This window comes from Antechinus flavipes, chromosome 4 (genome assembly GCF_016432865.1).
Source record: "Antechinus flavipes isolate AdamAnt ecotype Samford, QLD, Australia chromosome 4, AdamAnt_v2, whole genome shotgun sequence".
NCBI lineage: Eukaryota > Metazoa > Chordata > Mammalia > Dasyuromorphia > Dasyuridae > Antechinus > Antechinus flavipes.
Window position 1 is genome coordinate 147994116 of NC_067401.1, and position 18726 is coordinate 148012841.

The 18726-nt window shown below is 49.1% G+C and overlaps 1 protein-coding gene across 2 annotated transcripts in view; it reads right to left on the reverse strand.

Annotated features, from left to right (window-relative positions):
• Positions 1 to 17457, reverse strand: part of ITGB4 (integrin subunit beta 4) — a 47621-nt gene extending 30164 nt beyond the window's left edge. Inside the window, exons 1-13 of one of the 2 annotated variants that reach the window (XM_051995071.1) lie at positions 17156 to 17457; positions 11278 to 11360; positions 10601 to 10683; positions 9134 to 9235; positions 6949 to 7153; positions 6539 to 6635; positions 5642 to 5813; positions 5070 to 5333; positions 4813 to 4902; positions 3087 to 3209; positions 2612 to 2776; positions 2357 to 2433; positions 1974 to 2176 (exon numbers count right to left, since the gene is read on the reverse strand). In XM_051995071.1, the coding sequence (XP_051851031.1) occupies positions 1974 to 2176; positions 2357 to 2433; positions 2612 to 2776; positions 3087 to 3209; positions 4813 to 4902; positions 5070 to 5333; positions 5642 to 5813; positions 6539 to 6635; positions 6949 to 7153; positions 9134 to 9235; positions 10601 to 10683; positions 11278 to 11350 (1654 nt within the window). In that variant the 5' untranslated portion in view covers positions 11351 to 11360; positions 17156 to 17457. The remainder of the gene's footprint in view (positions 1 to 1973; positions 2177 to 2356; positions 2434 to 2611; positions 2777 to 3086; positions 3210 to 4812; positions 4903 to 5069; positions 5334 to 5641; positions 5814 to 6538; positions 6636 to 6948; positions 7154 to 9133; positions 9236 to 10600; positions 10684 to 11277; positions 11361 to 17155) is intronic. The other variant, XM_051995072.1, reaches the window with a different exon arrangement.
• Between the last annotated feature and the right edge of the window lie 1269 nt (positions 17458 to 18726).

Below are 18726 nucleotides of genomic sequence, written 5' to 3' on the forward strand. Positions count from 1 at the left end.
CTAGTCAGACAAGAAGTGAAGATGCAATCAGACAAATAAGAGAAAAGCCAGGATAGAGTAATGTTGTGGAAACCTAGAGAGAAGAAAGCATCAAAGAGTTAGAAGCTGTAGAGAGGTCAAGATGATAATGACTGAAAAAAAGGCCGTTAGATTTGGCAGTGAAGAGATCATTGATGACTTTGGAGAGAACAGTTCCACTTGAGTAGAACTCAGAAGTTCCACTTCAGTGAGGAACTTATAGAAGAGAGTGGAAAGACAGGAAGGGGAAGCATTTATTATAAACATCCAGGCCTGACATTCTAATCTATTTTGCTATCCTGCTGTCCCAGTAAATTAATTAGACAGGCACAAAGGATTGCCTTGCAGCAGTGAGGACCCAGGTGAATTTAGGTAGCATCAGTATGCAGTGGACCCAGGCTCACGATTTTGCGATTTTCTCCATTTTTGTTCATCAGCACTTGAGTATCTACTCTCCTCACCCAGGTTTGCCACCTCAGGATCAACCTCCAGACCTCATTTCTTTTCACTAAACTAAAGCAAATCTTGTTGCGCAAGATCTCTTGCATCTGTCCCTTTTTCTCTATCCCCATTTCCACTATCACCCAAATTCAGGCCCTCACCATCTCTCACCTGTATTACTGAAATAACCTCCTAATCCTCTCTGCCTCAAGTGTCACTCTAATGCTTCCTCCACACAAGTGCCAAAGTGATTTCCCTAAATGTCACTTCTCTACCCATAACTTCCAGTGACTCCCTATGACCATTAGGACCCAAATGGAGGCTTCTTGGTTTGACATTTAAGGCCCTTCATAACTGGCCTAAACCTAATTTTTCCAGTTTTCTTCCTTTACATACACTATGGTCCTGTAAAACTGGCCTTCTTATTCTTCACGTATAACTTGCCTTCAGTCAAGTCAACAAGCATGTATTAAGCACCTATTGTGTGCCATTTGGAAAAGGTGGGGAAATTCCTGTGTGCCTATTTAGAGAGCAGGGGATCACCATTTGTTTCCCAGATTTCGCTCACTAGGGGATACTGAGTATGTCATTCCATGCCTCCTTCATCCTATTTCTATCATTCTTTCTAAAATCAAAATCAAAAGTCTAAGAGCGTGCCTTACTAAAACCACCCTGGTTCTCATCCATCGACAAACAGGTTTTCAGCCGAGCCCCACTTGGTCATTGTTTGGGCCTTGATTGGCTCAGAGTGAAAGTAAATAGCAATTGTTTCTGTTTTGGACAGAAATTCTAAGGGTTTTCTTCTCCCAGATTATGTGTTTTTTTTTTTTTTTAAACTAGGGAAAAGAGGCCATTCTCTGCCTCATTTCTTATCTTGCCTTAATCACTGATTGGTCAAAATGAGAACTGGGAAAGACATTAATTTTAAAAAGCCAAAGTCTCCCACTACGTCCAAGGCCATCTCCTTTTGTCCTGATCTCTATCTGGCCACTGGACCCAGATGGCTCTGGAGGGGAAAGGAAGGCAGGTGACCTTGCCCAGACCTCGCTCACAGTAAATCTCCCTGAAGTCATGGTCGTCTTGGAGAATGAAGGATAAACAACAACAACTATGTACTAAACACTGAGCTAAAATACAAAGAAGAGCTCTCAAAGATGTCCCTTCTAATGGGGAAAACAACATGTTAGCAACTATAATCAATGATTTCTATTTATACACACACACACACACACACAACATTGATTTAGGCCGCCTAAGATCCAAATTGTGAATTCCCTGAGACTTTTGTCCTTGAGCCCCCAACTCCTAGCGTAGCTCCTGGCACATAGAGGAACCTAAGAGTACTTGTGGATGTAGTGACTGAAGGAAGGCATGAAGGGAAGGAGAAACGTGGAGAAAGAATGGGAAAGGAAGAAGCATCACGAATGAGTCTGATCATGAACGAGGGAGCTCAGGGTACACAGGTACTCTTTGTTTCTTGTTCTGATCCCCAGCCACCCCCCGGCCCCGCTCACCATTGCACAGGAAGCCCGAGGTCCTAGGACACTGGAAATTATCATGCTGGCAGAACTGTCCCTCGTAGCGTCCGTCTCCATAGCACACGCAGCGCCCACACTGGCATTCTCCTCGCCCAGAGCAAACCTTGTCCTCCCCCTCCGGGATGCAGGGCTTTGTGTCGCTCAGGGAGCCCGTAGAGCAGTTACAAGACTTGCCACTCCTGGGAGGGACGGAGGAAAGACCAGCGTTCAGATGAGGAGTCCCTCCCTTCTTTGCTTCCTCAGTCTTACCCACCCCGAGACCTGTCGGAGTCACAGCTTCTGTGCCCTGCGTCTCTTTTCATCAAGGGCAGGGGATAAGCTGGGCCGCCAGTTGCCCCCTGCCCTGCCCTGCCACTCACCAGCCCTCCTTGCACACACAGTGGCCACACGTGAAGTTCCCGTGGGAGCTGCACTTGGTCGACAGAAGCTCCTTTTGCTGTAACAAGATTGGGGACTTTGATGGGACTTGAACCTCATTTCTCCTGCAGGAACCAAGCCCAGAGCCAGGGTGGCAGCCGGCAGCCGGTGGCTGCCACAGGAAGGGTGGTCATTGAAGACCCCCCTCCCCAGTTCCAAGTCCTCGGGTGGTCTCCCCCACAGCGCTCACTACCTACCAGCTCACAATCACACACATCACAGATGATGCTGGCGTCGATTCTGAGTCCGTCGGAGAAGGAGGGCTTGAGATGGATTTCTCCTCCCTGGTCCTCGGGAGGTAGCAGGCACACATGCTTCCCGTCCACTTGCTCCACTGCCCGCAGCTGCACGTGGTAAGTTCCCTGTAGCGGCAGAGCTCCATCAGCGAAGCTTTCCTTCCCCCAGAGGGACTCTGGAGGTGCATGGACTTGGGGGGCTTTTTCTAGACAAAAGGGAGCTCTCAAGATATATTCTGCCCCCACTCTAGTTCTCTGAAGTGGGGACTGGGGGTAAGGACTCCTTACTATCCTCAATCCTGGAAAATAACTCAATTACACTCAGGAAAGAAATCCATGACCACCTACTCTTTATCAGGGCCTGATTCTGCAACAAATTCCTGCCCCGACCCTGTGGCCAGCAGGTCTCTCACAGGCCAGCCCAAATGGAACATACCACTTCTCCACGCTGGATTTGGAAAGACCCGGCCTTTGTCTTCTCGTATTTTTTGGAGGTGACTTCGGTCCGCAGGCCCCGGGGAGTATTCAGAGCCCTGATATCCAAGTTAGATTTGATACGCTGGTGGGGAGATATAGGAACACTAAAATGAGGAAGGAACAACCCTTATCCTACCCTAAGTCTTTACTGATAGAGTGACTATTTTTTTTTTCAGTAGTATTTTATTTTTCCAAATACATATAAGGATAGTTTTCAACACTGACCCTTGCAAAACCTTCTGTTCCCACTTTTCCCCTTCCCTCCCACCCCCTCCCCTAGATGGCAGGTAGTCCAATACATGTTAAATATGTTAAAGTATACAACATTTACTTTTGTAAAATTTTGTTTCCAAATTTTTTCTCCCTTTCTCCCCAAGACAACAAGCAATATGATATAGGGTAAACATGCACTAATCCTTCTAAACATTTTTCGTGTTTGTCATGTTGTGCAAAAAAAATCAGACCAAAAGGGGGGGAAAATAGGTTAAACATGTACTAATCCTTTTAAACATTTTTCATGTTTGTCATGTTGTGCAAGAAAAACCAGACCAAAAGGGGGGAAAAACAGGAGAAAGAAAAAGCAAACATATATTTTCCATTCCAAGTCTATTGGAATTGCCTTGAATCATTGCACTGCTGAGAAGAGCTAAGTCAATCATATTTGATCCATCTGGAAAATGCCATCCACATCTAGAGAAAGAACTACAGAGACTGGATGTGGATCAAAACATGGTATTTTCCCTTTTTAAATTATTATTATTGTTTGCTTGTTTTGTTTTCTTTCTCATGATTTTTTCCCTTTTGATCCAGATTTTTCTTGTACAAAATGACAAATATGGAAATATGTTTAAAAGAATTGTACATATTTAACCTATGTCAGATTGCTTGCTGGTTTGGGGAGGAGGCAGTAAGGGAAGGAGGCAGGAAAATTTGGAACACAAAGTTTTACAAAAATGAATGTAGAGAACTTTATTTACCATACTACTATCTAAATTTATTGGAACTGGAATGATTAACTCATTCTACAATAAATTTCTGCCCCAATCCTGTGGCCAGCAGGCTGTTTTGGGGAGTTCTCCTTGCACACATGCTGCCCACACATTTATCTTCATCAATAAGTATTTCTAATCATTCCAATGAAAACCGTAGCCTCCAATGTTAACCAGAGATGCCGCACCACCGGAGGGTCCGTGGTACTTTGGGTAGATACCGGAGCCTCTAAGGCAAGAGAAATTGGAGATGGGAATGTCGGTTTTTTTTTTTTTTTTTTTTTTTTGCTGAGGCCATTGGGGGTAAGTGACTTGCCCAGGGTCCCACAGCCAGGGAATGTTAAGTGTCTGAGGTCACATTTGAACTCAGGTCCTCCTGGCTTCAGGGCTGGCGCGTTACCCACTGCGCCCCCTAGCCGCCCCCGAGGGGATGGCATTCTTTAGAGACTTGCAGTCCTGGATCTCAGACTTCCCCTCATTAGACTGAAGGTGGGAGCCCTGGGTAAGGGTCTCGGCCGAGAGCCAGCCCTTCAGAGACCGGGGATCAGCTCAGCACAGGGAGAAGTCGTCAGGGAGAAGCATGAGGATGAAAGTGAGGCTCCCCCGCCCAACCCCCCTCTCTGGCCCTCACTCTGAGCCCCTGGCCCTCTCAGCCCCCTCTCAGGCCCCCAAGCCGCCTAATCCCCACCCCCTTACGTAAAAGGCCTCTTCCAGTAGTTCCACGATGTTGGCAGAGTCCTCATACAACAAGCCCAGGGAGGAGACTGGGAAGTAGCTGTGCAGCTTCTGTTTTTAAAAAAGGAGAAAAAAACCTGGTGAGGAAGATGAAGACGATCTGGGGGGCTTAGCGGTCCACATGAATGCATTTTGGAAGTCGGCGAGAAGGGGCGAACGGGGTCTCCGCGGGGGCTGGGGGAGGAGGCGCTCGGCGCGCAGAAGCCCCGCGGAAGTACCTCGTAGTAGCTGAAGGAGTGGTTGGTGACGGCGAAGATGGGGATGATGTTGTACTGCGCCAGCACGCGCACGAGAGTGGGCACGGACGGGTAGTCCTGCTGGCTGTACTGGGTGTAGGTGCCCGTGGAGTCCAGGTGGCACTCCTCGCTGTTGCGCTTCATGATCCCTGCCAGCACGTTGGCGCCGTCCGCCTCGTAGTGGAAGGCCGACTCTGTGGAGAACACCAGCAGGTGGGTGCTGTCCTTCCTCCAGCCGATCTCCTTCTGGGGAGGGCAAAGAGAAGCGAGCCCAGTGAGCGGCGCCGAAGCGGCCCCCGGTGTCTCCGGGGCTGGGGAGCGTCCGTCCCTCAGCCCGAACCGCTAATACTGCAGTGTGAGAGGCAGGAGAAGCCCAGGTCCCGGTCAGCTAGCGGACGCTGCAGGGGCTGCAAGTAGGAAGTCTGCAGTCCGAAGTCGGTCTCGGGGACTTGGGCTCTGCCTAGAGGCCCAGGGGCTAAGAAGCGGCCTCCGGCTCGCTCAGAGTCGGGAGCTCGGGCCCCTCGCAGAGAGGGGGTGCGCAGGCCGGGGCTCACCGTGCACACGGCCGTCTGCAAGATGGCATCAAAGCCGCCCTCGGGGGCGTCCAGGTTGCCCGAGATTCGCTCCCTCTGCAGCTTGTGCCGGAACTCCTCCAAATCTTTTGTGAGGCTGATCACGTTCTTGAAGGAGAAGGGAGGGTCACTGTTGGGCCAGGGCTCCTTCAGCCTGGGGTGGGGAGGACAGAGGCATCGGGTGGGAGAGGGTACTAGACCTCTAGGTCTCCTCCCTGCCCTCTCAGGGAACCCTTCCTTCCACTCCCCAAAACGGTCCTTATTTGTTACTATTATTTTCTGAGGCAATTGGGGTTAAGCGGCTTGCCCAGGGTCACACAGCCAGGAAGTGTTAAGTACCTGAGGCCGGATTTGATCTCAGAGCCCCTGACTTCAGGGCTGGGCTCCATTTACTGCCCCACCAGCTGTCCCATCCCTTACTTCCTTCTGCAATGGGGTGTGTGGGAACTGGAGAGCAGAATACCTGCCCCTCTACTTTTCCTTGTCCAGCACAGCCATAGGGCCTCCTCATTCACCCTGTCTCTAACTATTATGGGGCAACTGAGGCTTGGTCTCCAGATCAGTTCTCCCCGAGGGACTTCCACAGGTGGGACAGGTTTTACCCCGTGCTGGGGACTGCCGGAGAGGACACCTGCTGGCCCCTGAGGGAGGGAGTCCCTCCTTCGCCCCCTCCTGGGCAGCCACTCCAAGCATCCCCCGCGGGCAGACTCTGTCTAGCAGAGCACCTCTGTGGTTGGTCTGCCGGGAAGGGGAGGATGGGGTGGGCGCCCCTGCCCGGGGACCTCCTATTCCAGGGACCAGCGATGGAGGGGAGTAGTTCTCCCCCAGTCTTACCTCAACTTGTACCAAGGGTAGGAGGCTTAAGGTGAGCTCACTTACTTGGCCGGCCTCATGTCTGTCTGTGGGACGCTGACTTTATCCACAAATTTCCCAAAGCCAATAGTGTAGTCACTGGTGAGCTGGCTCAAGACCCGGGCTGAGGATACAGGACAGTGAGAGGGGACAGGGACAGAACCCCACTCTGCCGGCTCCAGCAGGACAATGGTCCAGGGCTAAAGAGTCGGGACCCTGCAAACCCGCCCCCCGCACCCCAGGGACCTCAGGGACCCCCACGGACTGGCCGGGGGAGAAACGCGGGGAGGGCTGAGTCTCGGGGGGGACAGGGGGTACGCGCCCAGGTACCGCCCGCATTTCCTCAGCTGCGGAAGGAAACAGCCCGACGCTTTGCCCGTGGCCTGGCCCAGGAGGTGACGCCCGCCCCCCGCTTGCGGCCAGGTGCCCCGACATACCTAAGTTGTGCCCCATCTGCTTGAGGTTGGCCAGATCGTCAGACATGGAATAGGAGAAGTCCATGAGGATGTACAGGTCCACGGGGCTCTCCAGGGGTTCAAACACTTGGAACTGGAAGCTCTTCTCCTCGCCGGGCCTGAGGCGCACGTGCATGGCCTGGGGGGACACCTGGCTCTTCTTCAGGGTGGTGTCGATCTCGGTGTACTGCCAAGGAGGGCAGAATGTCGGTGAGTGTGTGTGTGAATGTACCCGACCCACAGGGAGAGACAGAGCCCCTCTCCTGCCGGCCCCTCTCCTGCCGGCCCCTCTCCTGCCGGCCCCTCTCCTGGCGGCCCCTCTCCTGGCTGCCCCTCTCCTGCCGGCCCCTCTCCTGGCGGCCCCTCTCCTGCCGGCCCCTCTCCTCTCCTGCCGGCCCCTCTCCTGCCGGCCCTTCTCCTGGCGGCCCCTCTCCTCTCCTGCCGGCCCCTCTCCTGGCTGCCCCTCTCCTGCCGGCCCCTCTCCTGGCTGCCCCTCTCCTGCCGGCCCCTCTCCTGGCGGCCCCTCTCCTGGCGGCCCCTCTCCTCTCCTGCCGGCCCCTCTCCTGGCTGCCCCTCTCCTGCCGGCCCCTCTCCTGGCTGCCCCTCTCCTGCCGGCCCCTCTCCTGGCGGCCCCTCTCCTGGTGGCCCCTCTCCTCTCCTGCCGGCCCCTCTCCTGCCGGCCCCTCTCCTGGTGGCCCCTCTCCTCTCCTGCCGGCCCCTCTCCTGCCGGCCCCTCTCCTGCCGGCCCCTCTCCTCTCCTGGCGGCCCCTCTCCTGGCGGCCCCTCTCCTCTCCTGCCGGCCCCTCTCCTGGCTGCCCCTCTCCTGCCGGCCCCTCTCCTGGCTGCCCCTCTCCTGCCGGCCCCTCTCCTGGCGGCCCCTCTCCTGGTGGCCCCTCTCCTCTCCTGCCGGCCCCTCTCCTGCCGGCCCCTCTCCTGGTGGCCCCTCTCCTCTCCTGCCGGCCCCTCTCCTGCCGGCCCCTCTCCTGCCGGCCCCTCTCCTCTCCTGGCGGCCCCTCTCCTGGCGGCCCCTCTCCTGGTGGCCCCTCTCCTCTCCTGCCGGCCCCTCTCCTGCCGGCCCCTCTCCTGCCGGCCCCTCTCCTCTCCTGGCGGCCCCTCTCCTGCCGGCCCCTCTCCTGCCGCTGCACTTGGCCTCCCTCTCGCTTTGGCCGCTCCTTCTCCGCACCCAGCGCAAAGCGACCCCTTCCTTTCCCATGGACGGACACTCTCCTCTTCATCCCTCTATGGCCCCTGAGGGAAGCTGCCCAGGAGAATGTCACAGCTCGGGACAGAAGGTCACAGAGGGAGGGCTGAAAAGGACCTGGAAGGTCAGGTAGAGATGAGGAGCCTAGAGTTCCAGACAGACCAGCTGCCTTGGCCTTGACCAGGGGCTGCTAGGAGCAGAGCTGAGCTCAAACTGAGCCGTTCTTTTCTAATCCATTTTACAGAAGGGGAAACTGAGGCCCAGAGGAAGGAAAATGACTTGTCCAAAATCATCTGATAAAATCATCTGACAGTAACAGAGCATGGGACTAGCCCTAAAATCTCTTTACTCTCTAGGCCAGTGCTTCCTCCACTTGATTAGGTTTCTTCATCATCTCACTTAAGTCTTTTTTTTTTTCTTTTTAAAATTTTTATTTAATAATTACTTTATATTGACACTCATTTCTGTTCCAATTTTTTTCCCTCCCTCCCTCCACCCCCTCACTTAAGTCTTTTTTAAAATTTTATTTTATTATAACTTTTTATTAGAAAATATATGCATGGGTAATTTTTCAGCATTGACCCTTCCATTCCAAATTTTTCCCTCTTTCCCTCCCCCCCCTCCCCCAGATGGCAGGTAGTCCAATACATGTTAAATATGTGAAAATATATGTTAAATCCAATATATGTATAAATATTTATACTCATTTAAGTCTTATGCAAAAAAAAAAAAACTGGGAAAAAAGGCATTATTATGACTTCCATTTTATATATGTGGAAACTGAAATCAAAAGGTTAAATGTCACAACAGGTAGGCAATATTTAAGGCAGAATTTAAACTCGGGTCTTTAGACTTTGACATTCTTATCCACTGGGCCACCGGGTTGCCTCTAAGGATATGACTTCTTATTTCTAGTGCATGACTTCCCTTTCACAACCAGGCTGACCCCTCATCCCCGGATCTCACCTCTGTGATATGGAAGCTGCTTTCCTTGAACACCACACTCCCGGACTCACAGCCCATGGCCAGCAGTTCCTCTCTAGTGTTACAGCGACGGTCCTTGAATGTCTAGTCAGTGGAAAAATGGATAGGATAGTTCTCAGTGCCTCTTGCATCCTCAACTACTTCTCCATCCATACACCTGGTCTTGGCTTTCAGCTGATAACCTCCCTAGGAGCTGTAGCTAGGGCTTTGTACCCAGGCCACCTGACACTGGAGCAAGGGAACATATATTTCATATTTCAGTCTTTTTTTTATTGAAGCTTTTATTTTCAAAACATATGCAAGGATAATTTTTCACCACTGACCCTTGCAAAAACTTGTGTTCCAATCTCCCCCACCCCTTCCCCTCACTTCCTTTCCTAGGTGGAAATATATATTAAACATGGCAAAAACATCATATTTCAGTCTTTTGCCAACTCTGAGCCCAGAACCCTCCCATATGAAGCATGATTATCTTTTCTCTTCCAGTCTTAGGCTATTATATTATCTGGAATATATACTATTGCATCCCTTTTCTTTTCTGGGGCTTGAGGCCCAGTGTTGAAGAACATGCATACTGGGGGCTCTTCTCCCGTAGGATCTTGTTTGCTAGAACTGGAAAATGAATAGATGCCCATTAACTGGGGAACGGCTGAAGAATTTATGATATATGAAAGTAACAGAATATTATTGTTCTATTAAAAAATGATGAGCAAGCTGATTTTAGAAAGATTTACATGAATTAATGCTGAGCAAAACCAGCAAAACCAGGAAATCTTTGTACACAGCAACAGCAAGACTGTGAAATGATCAACTATGACAGTCTTGCTTCCTCCTAGTGATTCAGTGATTCAAGGCAATCCTAATAAACTTTGGATGGAAAACATCATCCACATCTAGAGAGAGAACTATGGAGATTGAATGTTAACTCAACACATGATATATTCGCGTTTTTCTTTTTCTTATGTTTTTTTTTTTCCTCTAGTGGTTATTCCCTTTTTTCTTTCCCAACATGATTTCATAAGAAAACATGTTTTTGTGTTTTTTTAAAGTAATGTACATGTATAATAAAAATTTGTTTTTAATCTGTAATTGAGGAAAAAAATTAAAGGATCTTTTTGCTAAGGAGATTTCTCCTGTAGTCTTCTTTATTACCTTTTTTAACCCTCTGCTTTCCACAGGTGTCAAAAATACTAATTATGGTTCTGATCACTCCCTCCCTTTACACAATGTATTGCAAACACATATTTTTTCCTTGTTCTGGATTCTATCCTGAGCACCACAGTCTTGTAGAGGGCAGGAGAAGTGTGGATCTGGCCACAGGTTTGTAGGAAGAAATGTGAGGGAAAGCTGGAGTCCTGCCCCAGGTTTGCATGGGAAGGTACATATCCCTGCAGACCTCCCGCCAGGAAGGACCAGGTAGGTAGGGACAAGGGGTGGCTGGGTTCTCACCTCATCAGTGCAGTAGGCACAGTCCTTGTCTATACGGATGCACTCGGTACAGCTCTTCACCAGGGCCTTCTTGCAGCGATTAGCTAGATGGGGAATGGGAATTAAAGGCAGGGATGAGGACAGGCCTGGGAGGGAGAGACCCCTGGGTCAATCAGCCACTTCCATGGCTGAACAGCAGGGTACCTTAAGCTTCAGCATGGCTTTTTACCTGTATAGCAGTTTCCTGGTCATGTAATGAGGCCTCTAGCTGACCATATGGTACTTTGAGATATTTGGGAAGGGACTAATTATTGTACAAATGATCTACCTCTTTTCCCTCCTCTGAATGCCTATAGAACTTTGCTAATTCCTCTCTTATGGCACTTACCACATTTACTCATCTCTTAATTTTATTTATATATCTTCTAAATTATATATATATACATATATATGTATATATATACACAAATATAGAAGATATTTATTTATCTTCTAAATTAGACTTTAAACTTCCTGAAGGGACGGCCTTTGTCTTATTCATCTTTGTACTTTCACTGCCAGACTATATACAGGGAGTGTCTGGTGGGTAGATGGAAGAATGAATGAATTAAAGTGGTGTGGGAGGCCAGCTGATCAGACGCTGGGTAACCCTAGAAATGCTTAAGGGGAAAGTGTCCAAACAGAATCCTCTAACTTACCCGTGTTCCCTTGGAGGCTGGTGCACAGAATTGCCCAGAAGAGCAGCCCAGCCCATGCCCCTGGCCAGGGCATCCTCTTCCTCCTGAAACAACCAGAGTGTTCATGCTGTTAGCTGGCGTCATGAGCACCACATGGCACACAGTGCCATTCCCTGAGATCTCCTGAAGAAGCCCCTCTGCTCAGATAGTCTCCTTCCTAGCAGATCACAGACTTGCAGAACTTTGACTCCCATGCCCAGCCGGGTTTACATGTAGGTTCCTACAGAGTCACAGCGTGGCCTGGGAGAGGGAAGGGCTGGGACTTCTCGGGAAGGGCACAGGCTCCACCAGTGGGCTGCTTGGACCATCTGCTCTTCAATGGGAGGGGCAGTTCCAGAAGGGTTTTGCTCAAGGATTTCCCAATGTGATATAAGGACCAAGGCGGGGAGGTAAAAGAGAGAGAGTCAGTCTGGTCATGGGCTAGCTCAATAGGATGAAACCTAGTGTTTGCTTCAAGCCTCTGTGCCAGCCCCAAAGTGGAGAGTAGAATCCCAACAAGACATTGGAGAGAGAAAGAGATTCTTCAGAAAACAGTCGGATAGAGATGGAGAGAGACAGAGAAAGACACAAAGTCAGAGAGACAGGGAGACAGAGAGACAGAGATGGAGAGAGACAGAGAAAGAGAGACAGAGATGGAAAGAGACAAGGAAAGACAGGGAGACAGAGAGATAGAAATAGAGACAGAGACAAAGATGGAGAGAGATAGAGACTGAGACAGGGACACAGAGAGACAAAAAGACAAAGTCAGAGATGGAGAGAGACAGAGAGAGAGATGAAGGGAGGCAGAAAAAGACAGGGAGACAGAGAGACAGAGATGAAGAGAGACAGAGAAAGACAAGGAGACAAAGACAAAGAGAGAGACAGAAAGACACACACACACAGATACTCAGATAGAAAGACAGGGAGACAGAGATGGAGAGAGATAGCAAAATAAGGGAGACAAAAAGAGAGAAAGAGACAGACAAATGGAGAGAGACAGAGTAAGACAGGGAGACAAAGAGATAGAAGAGAGAGACAGAGACACCCAGAGACAAAAAGGAGCACATTCTTTCCTCCAATGGGCACACCAGCTCTGTTACCCAGTGACATCCCCATGTTGGGCTACTCTTTTATAGTAACTCTTACTCTTCCACCTTGAAGATTTATCTTTAAACAACCAGGAAACCACAATTTCTTATTTATTTGTTTAAAAGAACATAGGGGATTCTTTGTAAAAGTTGGGGATTATGAGTATGAAACAATACTACATATACATTTAGAGCCAACTGATGTTGATTTTACTAATCTGCTTCCCTTTCATTTCCTTTTTATTCTTTGCTATGAGTAATGGCTCGATGGAGAGGGGGAGGAGGAGGGAGGTGTATTTCCAAATTAAATTGGTGGAAAAACAAAAGACATCAAGGAAAAATGTTTTTTAATTTGAAAAAAGAAAAAAAAATGAGAGAAACAAATTAGGGAAGCCCAGTATAGTGGAAGTCAATGGTGAAAAAAGGTATTTTTGAGATTGCTTTAAAATATAAACCGACCTGGGCAAGTGCCACATAGGCTAGTACAGTTGAAAGAAATTTAAAAAAAAAACACAAAAAAAAAACAGAGTACCCTACCATATTTTCCTAGAACCCTTCTTCACAGAGAGACTATATAGTCTTTCCATCTCTTTCTTGAGGATAGGTTTCTAAGTAAAGTCAGGTTATAGTCCCTGCTGTATCTCTATGAAAAGCATGAGATGAATAGGTTTTGGTATCCAAGGTACCAAAACAGGTGGGGTATCACCCCTACTGCCACACCGACTGTCCTTTCCATCACAGGACAGTTGGCTGTGCTGCTATAACCCATCTCCCTCTAATGTTTTTGCCCTGAATGAAAGAATTCCTAGTTCCAGCTCTAATCTGTGGGGTAGGGATCCTGAAAATATAAGATTAAGGACTGCAAGAGATCAGAGATTATCTGCTTCGGCCTCTTCATAATAGCAGCAATTTATATTGTCCTTTCAAGTTAGAAAAGCACTTTAGGGGCAGCTAGGTGGCACAGTGGATAGAGCACCAGCCCTGAAGTCAGGAGGACCTGAGTTCAAATCTGTCTCAGACCACTTCCTATCAGTGTGACCCTGGGCAAGTCACTTAACCCCAATTACCTCAGCAAAAAAAAAAAAAAAAAAAAATTTAAATTGTTGCTGAGCAATTTGCCTAAATATTTGTTGTTCAGTCATGTCTAGCTCCTCCCAACCCCATTTAGGATTTTCTTGGCAAAGATACTTGAAGTGATTCGCCATTTCCTTTTCCAGATCATTTTACAGATATGAGGAAACTGAGGCAAACAGGGTAAAAGTGACTTGCACAGGATGACACAACTAGTGTCTGAGGCTAGAAGTGAACTCATGAAGTTTTCCTGACTCCAGGTCTGGCATTCTCTTCATAGTGCTTTAAATAGATTATTCCATTTCAGAAAGAAGGGGACCAAGTCTTAGAAGAAGTGACTTACTCTCCCCAGGTCACCTAAGCTGAGAGCAACATAGTAAAGATGCTTAATTCAGTGAGAGAATTCTAAATTCTGTAGCCTGGGCCAGCGGTGAGTGGTGTGTGGCTGAAGATTCAGGAAAGAGGGATTCAGTTTCTTGAAAGGGTTTGGGTCTAATGGGAGTGATCCCTTCAACTCCTGTCTAGGTTCCAAAGGGCATGGAGGCGGCAATGACTGTATTAATATTATATCCAATCTAGAGAGAGAGGGAGCTCTACAGGGCCAGAGAGCAGGAAGGGGAAATAAGGCTTTGCCCAAAGGTGCCTAAAGGTGCCTAAGGGAGCAAATAACAGTGGGATGGGTAGTCCCAGAGCTAGTCAGGGTGTGGACTCCAAGGCTAAATGACTTCCTTGCAGCCAACGAGTTTGAGAAGGGCCACACCCATACCCACCCTTACTTACACTGAAATAAGGCAGACACATACCTACAGGCAGTATTACTCAAGAATCCCAGGATGTCAGTGTTGGAAAGGACCTTAGAACTCATTTAATTAAACTTCTTTAACAACAACAATAATAATAATTAACATTGATATAGTTCTTTAAGTGAGCAAAGAATTTCATATTTTGTGTAAACTTCTTATTGTATAGAAAAACTCTCAAAAGGGTAAAATAGTTTGCCCAAAAGGGAGGAGGTGGGAAGGAAGGGAAAAAATTTGGAACACAAGGTTTTGCAGGTTTGAAAACTATCTTTGCATGTATTTTGAAAAATAAAAAGCTATTATTTTAAAAAATAGTTTGCCCAATGTCACCCAACTAGTCAGTCCCAGAGACAGGACTTCTGACCCCAAGGGTAGAGTTTTTTGCCAATGTGCCACAAATTTTCACAATAAACTCCTAACAAAAGTGTACTGCCCTTTACAATCTACAAAGCTCTTTCATGGGCACTGTCTCATTTAACACTCATAACAAATCCTGTGAGATAAGCAAGGGCTAATCCTATTAAACACCCATTTTCCAGATGCAACCCTTGTCAGAGATAGTTTTTCCCCCCTGATATGCAGGAGCTAGGTATATTCATATTATGGTTCAGTTTTTTCAGTTTTGTACTACTTTTCATGATACCATTTGAGATTTTCTTGCAAAGACACTGGAGTGGTTTGCCATTTCCTCCTCCAGTTTGGAAGCAAACAGGGTTAAGTGACGTGCCCAGGATCACTCCTGTGCCATATACTGCACCATTTAGCTATATTTTAGGGGTCTTTAAAAAAAGCTGCAGACAGAACAGAGCCTAGATGAGAACCTTGTTTCTTCTCACTTTCATATATATAAAACATGGGAACACACCTATAGGTGACATACAAACTTATGTCTGTGGGTATATGGCTCTACCAGAGAGACTAACAACTGAAGTTCTATAGGTAGTCGTGTTTGCCGAGTGCTTCTCACACGGAACTGCAATAGGAGGTCCTCTGGGCATTCTTACTCCCATTTTACAGATAAGGTAACTGAGGCTCAGAGAGGTTAACTACTGGCTCACAATAAATGTCAAAAGTGAAATTTGAACCCTGATTCAGGTCTAGCACTCTGTGACTTCTCTGTGGTGGGGGAAGCTTCCTTCACATGCTGGCTCTGTCTGTATAGGTGTTATGGGCTGAAATCCCTGAGTTAGGAAGGGTACTTAAGAGGTGGGCCTCTTGAAGGTATCAACTGCTCCTTCCTTTATTTCCTAATCCCCCTCCTCATACAGAGATGTTCTGCAGAACCTCTGAGAGGGGCTGGCTCTTAGCTGAACCGCAGAGGATTGTCTGGGTCTCCATCCTCAGCCCCCTAGAACTGCTTCTCTAACTCTGGGACCCCGTGGCTAAGGTGCTCTTACCCATGTACCCTCAGGAAATGGAACTTAGCAACAGCAGCAACAACATATGACTTCCCTCCATCTTCCATTGCAGAGGTTCTTCATGGATCCCTTCATTCCCTCATCCCAGCTTCATTCCATCCCGTGTTCATGGGCTGAGGTTAGGAACTTCCTCCAGTCAATCTAACTCCTCCTCCCATACTACCCCCTAAATCCCAGAAGAGTACCGGGTCATCACTTTCCAGCCTTGCCTAGAGGAGTAACTACAGCTAGACAGAGCAGATATGAGGCTGGAGGAAGAGAAGCGGGTCTTCCCCTACCCCGCTGCAGGGGGCTCACCATCCTGTGGGTGCCCCCACATAACCCACCAAGGCATCCTCTTCAGTGGGGAAGGGCCTTTGGAGAAGGCGGAAGGTTCCTGGAGTGGGGGGGAGGTGTTACAGGAATGACCCTAGGGATGATAGAGGGACGGGGTGGGTAGGGGCCTTAATCTTGGAAAGCTTTTCGCAGTAGTGAGTCTGGAACAGATTTTGAAAGAAGAGGAGGAGGTTTGGCAGAGGGGAGAAAGGGGTCACTCGGTCAGAGCGGGAGCTTTCTCCAACCACGGGCCCCTCTTGGGCTTGTCCCATGTACGGCCAGTAGGGCTGGGCAGGTCTATCTTGTTCCTTGGTAAAGAGCCCCATGGGCAGCCGACTCAGAGTCCCTAGCCCTAGGCAGCTTCCTCGGTGACTAAGTCCCTCAATGCTTCCTTCCAGGTGAGCCACCTTTCCCTGCCTTCTCACTCCACCAAAGAAAAGGCATAAAGTGCTAGACATGAGTCGGGTCAAATCTCCCTTTTGACACTTATTGTGAGCCAGTAGTTAACCTCTCTGAGCCTCAGTTCCCCTATCTGTAAAATGGACTAAGAATGCCCAGAGGACCTCCTACTGCAGTTCCGTGTGAGAAGCGCTTGGCAAACTTGAGTTTCAGTTGTTGTTCTCTCTGGTAGAGCCAAGGAGCAGGGGCCGTGCCTCTTCCTCCCTGTTCCCTCGCCATCCCCTCCCCTTTGAGCGCCCAGCCCCCTGGGATGCCCAGATCAGTTCAATACCGAAGCCCTCCGCCGCTCCCCCATTATCTGTTGGGGACAGCCATTACTCCGCTGGCAGGACCAGCCACAAGGTGCCGGGGCCACTGAGCACAGGGCGTTGGCAAATGCCAACCTTTCAGGAAGGAGATGAGGAACAAAAGACCCCGTCAGGGATCTCGGGAGCAGAAGAGCGGTTGGGGAGCAGCTTTACTCCCCTTTGGGGGGGTAGGGTGGTAATTAATAGAGTGGGCGGCTAGTTAAATCCACCCACCCACCTTGCGTGCGTGCCTGGACTCCCAGGCAAAGTTCCTGCAGGAACTTTCAGCAGGCAGCCGCCGCCAAGCCCGGTTGCCCCCAGCCTCCCCGGTGCCTCTTCCACCCCAACGCCCTTTCTCCCTCCCCCGCCCCAGTGCCCGGCCCCTAGGAGAAGGGGGGCAGCAGCTGGCAGACCCCACATACCTTTCCCGGGGTCTGGTCCCTTTTGCTTCTGATGATCTTCCCCCCTTTCCTGGCTAGTGGGAGCCGCTCTCCTGCGTGTGAGTATGTGTGCGTGTGTGTTAAAGAGCGAGAGCGCCCGACACTGTCAGAGAGGGAGGGAGGGAGGGAGGAAAGAAAGCAGGAAAGGAGCAGAGAGACATCGGGCGGGCAGAGGAGAGGCAGCTTTATCCGGCCCAGGTACGAGGGCGCTGGTGAGTCACCCGGCGCGCATTCCTGTGCGATGCTCACCTGTTCAGGCAAGAGTGGAGCTCGGCAGTCTGCGCTAGGCTGACCCCCCTCCCCTGCAGGAAAAGGGTTGGTGTTGCAGCAGGGCATCACCCCACCCTGTGGGCACTGGGAGGGAGGGCGGTGGGAGCGGGGCTGTGCAGAGGGGCGGGGGAGTGCTCCCTACTCAGGGGGAGGAGGAGGAGGAGAGAACAGAGGAGGAGGAGTCAGCCTTCTCTCTCCCATCCTTTCCCCCGGCTTGGGGACTCACCCAGCAGAGACTTCCCTGTTAAACTTCTGGGCCCTCAGCTCAGGTACCTGGGCTGTTCTGACTTGCTGCCAACTTTTTGTCTCTCTTGCTGCTGGACTTTGTTGGTAATATACAGAAATGTTGATAACTTCGGTGGATTTATTTTGTATCCTGCAACTTTGTTGAAGTTGTAAATTGTTTCTAGTAGTTTTTTAGTTGATTTTCTAGGGTTCTCTAAGTATACCATCAGCAAAGAGAGATCATTTGATTTCCTACTTACCTACTCTAATTCCTTTAATCTCTTTTTCATCTCTTATTGCCAAGGCTAGCATTTCTAATACAATATTGAACAGTAATGGTGACGGTGGGCAGCCTTGTTTCACTCTAGTTTATCTCCATTACATGTGATTTCTGCCAACTTTTGAAAAGCTCATTTGCTGCTCACTGTCCCTCGGCTCCTCCTCAGTGCTTTTCCTCCAGACTTCCAAGGCGGTGCCTGGGATAATTAAATGTCTCCCAAGACTATGTTCTGATGAGTCCCGACCTTTCAGCTCTGAACTGTCATTAAAAGGTGATCTAAGTGTTTGGATCCCACTTTCTGTTGGAGAGGGATGTTGACAATTATGCCCCTTTCCTCACCTTATCAGTCTGAAAAGGGAGCTTGGATTTACCAAGGCTGGTACAAAGTCGGGGAGTTTGGGATTTTCCATGGGGAACTGGTATAGAGTTGAAAGAACATTGGAGTAAAGTCCCTGAAGAGGTTATGATCTCTAAGTCACTTCATCTATAAAATGGGGACAATATTTCCTCTGTCTGTCTCATAGAACTCTCTGGTGTGGGGAGCAAATGAAACGATGTATGCATAGGAACCATGATAATTTATCTAGCCTTTTACTATTCCCCTCCATAGATCCCATGAGCCAAACAATCTGGACTGTTCACTGCCCCTTGCAAATCTCTTGTCATTTCCTGCCTCTATCATGCCTTTTACTAATGCTGTTGCCTAATGCAGACAATAACATGCCCATTGAATTTCTAACTATTCTCAAAATCCAAATCGAATGTTACCCTTTCCAGA